The sequence below is a fragment of the Caenorhabditis briggsae genome (genome assembly GCF_000004555.2).
Source record: "Caenorhabditis briggsae complete genome, chrV, whole genome shotgun sequence".
NCBI lineage: Eukaryota > Metazoa > Nematoda > Chromadorea > Rhabditida > Rhabditidae > Caenorhabditis > Caenorhabditis briggsae.
The window spans coordinates 3,551,416-3,558,900 of NC_013488.2; the positions used below are offsets into that span (position 1 = coordinate 3,551,416).

Sequence of the window (7,485 nt, forward strand, 5' to 3'; positions counted from 1 at the left end):
CGGCGGCACATTTTTTTGAATTTTTTTCCTTTTCAACGGCGATTCTGGGGATTTCGTATTTTTTTCGAATTTTTTCGCAATTAGTGTGCTGTGTCGATTGTTGACAATCGACAAAAATCGACGAAAATCGTCAAAATCGGTGTCGATTTCGTCGACTCGATCAAAAATCGACATTCAAAAAGTCGACAGAAAATCGACTTTTCAAAAGTCGATGAAAGTGAAAATCGACAAAAGTCGATTTTTGTCGATTTTGAATCGACTCAAAATCGACAAGAATCGACAGAAAATCGACAGAAAATCGACTTTTGTCGACTTTTGTCGACTTTATTGTCCGAGAGGACTACACGACCGGTGACCTAGAAACTGCCTGTGACCGGGGTATTTTTCATGAAAAACAGGCATTTTTCATCGAATTTTCCACTGAAAAACCGTATTTTTCTTGTTTTTTTTTGAGTGTTTTGTTTTTTTTTCTGTTTCATTTACGACATTCTTGCTTTTTGCAGATGTATTCGTCACAAAATCAATCTAAAGCGTGGCGATACTTCGAAAAACAAAATAACGGACAAACTGTGACCTCAGTTTTCTCATCTCACTACCTACGCGTCGTCTCAAGACCAACGATCTTTTTTAGGACGATGCCTGTGTGATGAAACTGTATCAAGGAAGGCTTTTCAGAATTAAAAATAACTAAAATATAATATTTTAGGTATGAATCCTATGTGGAGAACGAGTCTCTTTTAATGTCCACCTATCTCGACCCGCGTTTCTCTTATGTGCCGGATCTTCTTATGAGAGTACGCTGGACAGAAATCGAAGAATCAATTGCGCTTTATTCTGGTATTCTATTCTGCTGAAACACAGTTAACTATTTTCTTGCAGAGTCATTGATTATTGTGCCCACATCAGCACAGCCCCCAGTTCCAAAAAAAGCACACGTTGAAGAGTCTAGTTATGCGAAATTTGTGCAATCCAAGAGACTATCAGTCGGGGGAAGTAGCATCCAGGTATATTTTCCTGAAATTTTGGTTTCCAAATCAATGAAAACGTATATTCAGGCGGAAATGGCGAGCTACAAGGCACTTGTGGTTGCTGGAAGACCAGCCTTGGATTCTGACCCAGTTACTTTTTGGAGAGCTCACAGAGATAGATTCCCGCTTCTTCAAAGAATCGCTCTGCATTTCCTCTCGCCCACGCAGTCTAGTGCAATTGTGGAAAGATCGTTTAGGTGGGAATCGGTTTATAAAAACTACGTGACCACTTCATTATAGTGTCTGCGGCTCCATCGTTAACAATAGCCGAAGAAACAGGATGAAACCGAAGACTCTTAACCAGCAACTTCTTTGTGCGGCATTGGCTACTTTGGAGTAAGATATTAAAGTTTATTATTCCTCAAAATCTGAGTTTTCTTCAGATCTACGACGAAGGAAAATACGTCGACGACTGAAGAGTACGAATATGACGACGAGAATGATGACTCAGAAGGCGAAGAATATTACGAATCTAGAGAGCATAACGACGATACTTTTGGAAACGATTGGCCCAAATAATGAAACATTAATTCCTTATGCTGAACTTTGTTCTTCTTCTTCCCTTTTTTTTAATTTTGTCGCTTTGAATTTTCTTCTATTTTCCTTGCCATCATATTTTGTACCCCCGTTGAAACTAAGTTTTACACTATTTGTTTTTTATCCATAAAAATAAAGTTGTTACTCTAAAATAAAGTTGTTACAATGATTTCTTCAAAAAATTAGAAAAAAACATTTCTCGAGGTGAAATTTTACTTTGAAGTCCGGAAAAGTCGATTTTTCGTCGACTTTCGTCGATTTTTTGTCGACTTTTGTCGATTTTTCTGTCGACTTTAAGTCGACGCAAAATCGACAAAAGTCGATTCTTGTCGACTTTTGTCGATTTTTGTCTACGCAAAATCGACAACGGAAAGTTCGATTTTCATCGACAAATAGCCTTTTCGAATTTTTGAATGTCGACTGTGTCGATTTTCAAAGTCGACAAAAATCATCGATTTTCGAGTCGACTCGGCACTCTATTCGCAATAATATTCTGAAAATAGATAAATTTTAACACATTTTGATGCAATAAAAAAATTGACCGGAGTCCCCCTTTAATAAAAATATAAATAGCGTTTCAGTTCAAGTACACTCAAGCGGCTGTAGCTTGCTCAAATTTCTTATCAGATGCCGCATGTAACGTTTTGTACCCAGATAGAGGAGGATATCCTCTTCCGGATCGTCATCATGATAGACCACTCCCCTGTTATACCCGTTCCACAACAATGCCAGCTAATATAGTAGATGATATGAAGATAGCGGCAATTGCGACCTGTCCCAAACATTGTGCTTTGTGCTGCCAGACGCCTGCATATAGTTGTTCGAATGTGGCATGTGAGTAAGAAACTTAGAGATTGAAGAAAATGAAAAATCTATTGGCTTAAAATCAGAACATTCCTCTAATTCAATAACTATTCTAGTCCCTCGTCTCAACTGCGCCACAATCACTTCATCCCAATGTAACTCGCCAACATGGCGTGTGATCATCGCTCAAGACTGCCCAGCATCTTGTGGATTCTGCAACGAAGGAGGATGTGTGGACGCTGTCACCAACTGTGAGACAGACCTTTCCATCTGTACCACTGTTGGCATGCAAGACTTTGTCAATACATACTGTCAAAGGACCTGCAATAGATGTCCATCCACCACTGCTGCTTCTGGTATCGTAACCTCTACAGGATCATCCACTGTAACATGCACATCATATATCGCTGACACTACCACTCAATGTGCCGCCTGGGCCGCTAATGGATTCTGCACTAACACCTTCTACACATCGGCTCAACGCAGAGCGAGATGTGCAACTACTTGTAGAATTTGCTAAACCCCGACTCTTTCAAAACTGACACACATTTAATGTAATTTATTAATTTATACGGACCTGACCAATCCATTTGTATAATGAAGTTACTAGTGAAATTGCGGAAACAAAGAAGCTGCTAAAAAATAGGACAGTTGTTCAAAAAACCGATCTAATGGTAAGCTGAATAAACACTGATTCAAAAAACCATGTTCATAGTACACAGAGTGTACTGGTCGCAGTAAAAGTCTAACTAGTAACTAAAATGAAACATTTTAAAAGCTGACATTTTTTTTAATTGGCATCTTTGATGGGTTTGTAAACTTGTTCCCAGACTGTCTTATAGTTAGAAAGTACACAGATCATATTGTCATTTTTAATAGGTCTAATATATGATGAACAGTTTGAAGTTTGAATTTTATTTGAGATTTAAAGATAGCAAGCATCCAAAAATCGATCTACAATGTCATGATCCTTTCAAACTAACAAAATTTATGCTTGTTATCAAACGAACTTAAAAAAAGATCTCTTGAGATATCCACTCTATTTCCTTATCCTGATTGACATGGCTTTGGAGTAGTAACCGAACAACGGCCACAAGTTCTACGACAGTTCTGATTGACGAATTCTTGCATTCCAATCGCATTACAGATTGACATATCGTTATCACATCCAACCACAGCATCGATGCATCCGTTCAAATCACAGAATCCGCAAATGTTCGGACAGTCTTCGGCGAGAATTTGACGCCAAGCTACAGACAGGCACATGCTTCTTGAGACAGTGGAGCAGGAGACACGGGGGACTGAAAAATGCTTGAATTTTTTATATTAAAACTCGCATTGAGCCCAAATTGAGCTCATCAACTCACATTGAGCATTTCTGCAGCTATAAGCAGTAGTTTGACAGCACAGTCCGCAGGTTTTTGGGCAATGAGCAATCGCGGCAGTTTTAGCGTCGGTATTAATAGCAGCTGGAGTTGCTGCAGCCAAAGTATAACACAAAAGGGGTCTATCTGCATTTGACCCTTCAGAAGGGTATCCGATACCATAGCTTCGCTGAGGGTATGTAACGGAACAGAAACTATCAGAGAGGACGTTGGAGCAAGCAACGGCTGACGGAGCCCACACGAACTGAAAATTGGGATTATGATTATTGAAGTTTGAGATTATTTCACTTACAAATGTTCCATTGTACACTGTACAATTCAAGTCTCCTGAAATCACAGCATCTCCCATTGGGAACAACAGAGAAACCAGTACGGTAAATATCACTAACATTTTTTCAATACTATGAAAAATTGTTGATTACGTCTGCCTATTTATGTCAACTAGGGGTTTGTTTTGTTTATTTGTTTGTTTGTTCAGATTGATAGTTTTGTTGGGGACAACGAACGGTGCCAAGTTCGGAATGGTAGGATGTATAAACATACAGTAATCCAATTAGTTTGTGACCGAATGAACAGTTTGGTTAGCTGTGAGCTTTCAAACATCTAGTCAATGAGAGATAGATTTTCATCTAGATTTTCAATGCCGATTATTAACTTCGCTGCATTCTTATTTATCAAAATTAAGTATTTTTTTACAAGCCAAAGCCGTCCTAAAAATATTTCATCGGTTTTTTCATCCGGATTTTTGACTCATTAGCTACACGGGCGGGTCCCATTAAAGCTAAGCGGCTCCAAAACTTTAAGCCAATTTTTCTCGGTAACTGTAAAAGGTATTTTATTTATTTATTTAGATAGTTTATCAAAAAAGATATCAAAAAACTTTGGAGAACAAGAAGGTATGATATCAAAAACATATCATAAGTTAAAATTTTCTGACAACTCGGACGGAGATAAGGTTAAAGGTTGTAAGGTTAAAGGAACACTCTTTAAAGGGGTTTCACAGATCTCAAAATGGAGAATTTAATTGTTATTAAAACGTGATTAAAAAAATGTATTTCTAGATAAAAAAAACAATAAAAACGCATTTAAATTATAAAACCAAGAAAATTACGTGAAATGGTTTAGAAGCCTGTGACCTCAGGAAGATTAATATAAAAGAAGAGGAAAGTGGAGGGAAGAATCAGTTCTCACTTTCTCTGGGCTCCAGAGAGGTGGGTCCCTGGGTCCCTGGGTCCCTGGGTCCCTGGGTCCCTGGGTCCCTGGGTCCCTGGGTCTTTAGGTCCCTGGGTCCTTAGGTCCCCGGGTCCTTGGGTCCCTGGGTCCTTGGGTCCCTGGGTCCTCAGGATTTAGACCTAGAGGTCAAGCTGGAGCTGGGATCCAGGAGCACGAAGCCATGAACACGGAGACAGAAGATAAGGTGGAGGATCTAGAAACGAGCGGAGTGTTCTGAGAAAATCTACGGAAAATTCAGACAAACTATTCAATTCCTGGAACTGAAATCAGGCAATTCATGCATTCGGAGCTTTCCTGATGGTTCAGACTAAAAATAAGAATAAATCACGAGCAGGTGAACGTGTCAAATTGCTTAATAGGTTTCAGTTTTTAGTCTTTAGATTCCTTTCTGAAAGTACAAGTTCATGAGCAGGTGATTGTACGAAAGTTCTAGGTTTCTCTCTTTGTGTTCTTTCTGAGTCCGGGACTCTTTTGTTTCTTTGTGTTGCCTTGGTTTGAGAATAAACCGTTAGTTTATTCTAAATCGTGTTCGTCATTTTCGTTTCTCGTTTCTCTTTTTATACAGATTTTGGAGAGAGTTTGTGAGGCAGGCGATCCCTGACCGAGCAAACCCTTTTTGAAATTGACTAAATGATTGACCTTATCATTTCTGTTTGGAGTTGTATCAAAATGAATGATGAAAATTTTTGTTGCGTACCCTCTGAGATTTTCAAAGGCTCCAACTGTCCGGGCCTTAACTAATTTTCGAAGGCCCGGCATGACCCGTCGCAACAATGGAATATATCGCCCACAAGTTGAAACTTTCTTTTTTTTATTGTAATTTTTCATGTGGTGAATGCATTTGTTTATTAGATGGATTAAGAAAACTAAAAATTAGTTAGCGGTCTTGTGAAAGTCTTAGTAAAAGGAGAAGTCTTTGTAGATGGAGAAGCCGTCGGGCGTTGTGTAGATGTTGTAGTAAATCCTGTCGTACATCTCTTGCATGTCCGACGACAATTCAAATTGACATAATCTTGCATTCGTGGATTCGTACAAACCTCCGGAGCTTTTGGACACTCAGGATTCAAATCATAGCAGTCGCCACAGTAACCGCATGTCGCTGGACATTCTTCTGCCAAGAAGTCACGCCATTGTGGAGATACGCATTGTGCTTGGGTTACTGTCCAGCAAGCCATGTTCACTATAAAAAACAAGAAATCTGAGGATCTATGAATTCTATCAAGTTACCATTCTTATCTTGGCAATTGAAGGCATGGGTTTGACAACAATAACCACATGTTTTTGGGCACAATGCTATTGCTGCAGCTTTCGCATCTTCATCAATAGTCCCAGGTGGGGTAGATGCGAACGTGTAACATTGCATGGGTCGGTTAACTCCACCACCTATCGCAGGGTAATACATACTGGGGTATCTGGATTTACAGTAACTCTCATCTGCGACATCTTGACAAGCAACTGCTTGCCACGAATAGACAAACTGAAATTTCAAATTAAATTATTAGGTGAAAGATATCAGACTCACTCCATTGGGATTCCACTCTGTACAATTATGATCATCTTTTATTCTAATTATTTCAATAGCAGAAAAAATTGGGAATAGAGCCAATGCCAAAAGAATCATGATGGAATATATGAGAATGTTTGCCATACACGATTTTTATATCGAAAACTCGAATTAATCTCTGATCGGTTTGTTCAGATGTCCATGGGGGTGTCAACCCCTAAGTGGAGAATCAGTTAAGTAAATAATGGAAAAGATATATTAAATGAAAACATAAATGAGGAGACAAGGTCAGCCTACATACACTCTAGTTTTAGCTCATGAACCGTAAAACCTGTGATAGAAGTGCCCAAGCCGTCTATTCTGAGCCTATGTATCTTCTTTCCTGAAAAAGATATCACAAAGTGTCAACTGATAAACTGTTTATCATGATATCAGCAGTGTTTTGTCAATTAACGCATTTTTGGTATCTTGCGTAGGAATTGAGATAATTGAGCTCAAACTTAACAGTATTAGGAGCCTTCCATTACAGGTTTTACGGTAGGTTCGGTTGATATCATCTTGTGGGTCAGTATTTTTCTGGTCCAACGTCAATGCGGATTGCGACCAAAAATTAAAGGGTGGGCGGAGTTAGGTAGCAAAATCCTTAAGGGATTCTGAACTTTTTGTAATTATTTTCTGGTTTATATTTTTCGATTTTTCTCTAATTTTTATTGGTTTTTTTGCAATTACGGTTCGCAAGGTTTTTTGAAGTTCAAAATCGATGAAAATGATTACGAAAAATACAACTTTTAAGGATTTTGCTATCGAACCTAAGCTCCGCCCACTTTCAATTTTTCAGCGGCAGTAAAATTGGACGAGAATAATATTACTTCAGTCTTCAATAAGCTCACTACAGCTACAAAAATATCCCTAGAGATACAAAAAAAATGTAGCAGCTTGCAGCACCGTAGTTCAGCTGGTAGCGGCGCGGCAATTCCATTGACTAGCCAACAAG

General features: G+C 38.8%; 5 protein-coding genes across 5 annotated transcripts in view; 3 read left to right on the forward strand and 2 right to left on the reverse strand.

Annotated features, from left to right (window-relative positions):
* Nucleotides 1-7,485, forward strand: part of CBG10411 — a gene marked incomplete at both ends in the record, with an annotated part of 72,110 nt that overhangs the window by 2,038 nt on the left and 62,587 nt on the right. The window lies entirely within an intron of this gene.
* CBG10431 lies at nucleotides 741-1,547 on the forward strand (the record flags this gene model as incomplete). Its single annotated transcript, XM_002635730.1, has 5 exons — nucleotides 741-837; nucleotides 880-1,004; nucleotides 1,056-1,225; nucleotides 1,269-1,364; nucleotides 1,412-1,547. The coding sequence occupies 5 exons, from the start codon at nucleotides 741-743 to the stop codon at nucleotides 1,545-1,547; spliced, it is 624 nt and encodes a 207-aa protein (XP_002635776.1).
* CBG10430 lies at nucleotides 2,291-2,889 on the forward strand (the record flags this gene model as incomplete). The annotated part of the gene is made up of 2 exons (XM_002635729.1): nucleotides 2,291-2,399; nucleotides 2,486-2,889. The coding sequence occupies 2 exons, from the start codon at nucleotides 2,291-2,293 to the stop codon at nucleotides 2,887-2,889; spliced, it is 513 nt and encodes a 170-aa protein (XP_002635775.1).
* On the reverse strand, nucleotides 3,417-4,145 carry CBG10429 (the record flags this gene model as incomplete). The annotated part of the gene is made up of 2 exons (XM_045236814.1): nucleotides 3,417-3,680; nucleotides 4,047-4,145. 2 exons carry the CDS (start codon nucleotides 4,143-4,145, stop codon nucleotides 3,417-3,419), a joined length of 363 nt encoding a protein of 120 aa, XP_045094278.1.
* On the reverse strand, nucleotides 5,854-6,608 carry CBG10428 (the record flags this gene model as incomplete). The annotated part of the gene is made up of 3 exons (XM_002635727.2): nucleotides 5,854-6,167; nucleotides 6,215-6,464; nucleotides 6,510-6,608. 3 exons carry the CDS (start codon nucleotides 6,606-6,608, stop codon nucleotides 5,854-5,856), a joined length of 663 nt encoding a protein of 220 aa, XP_002635773.2.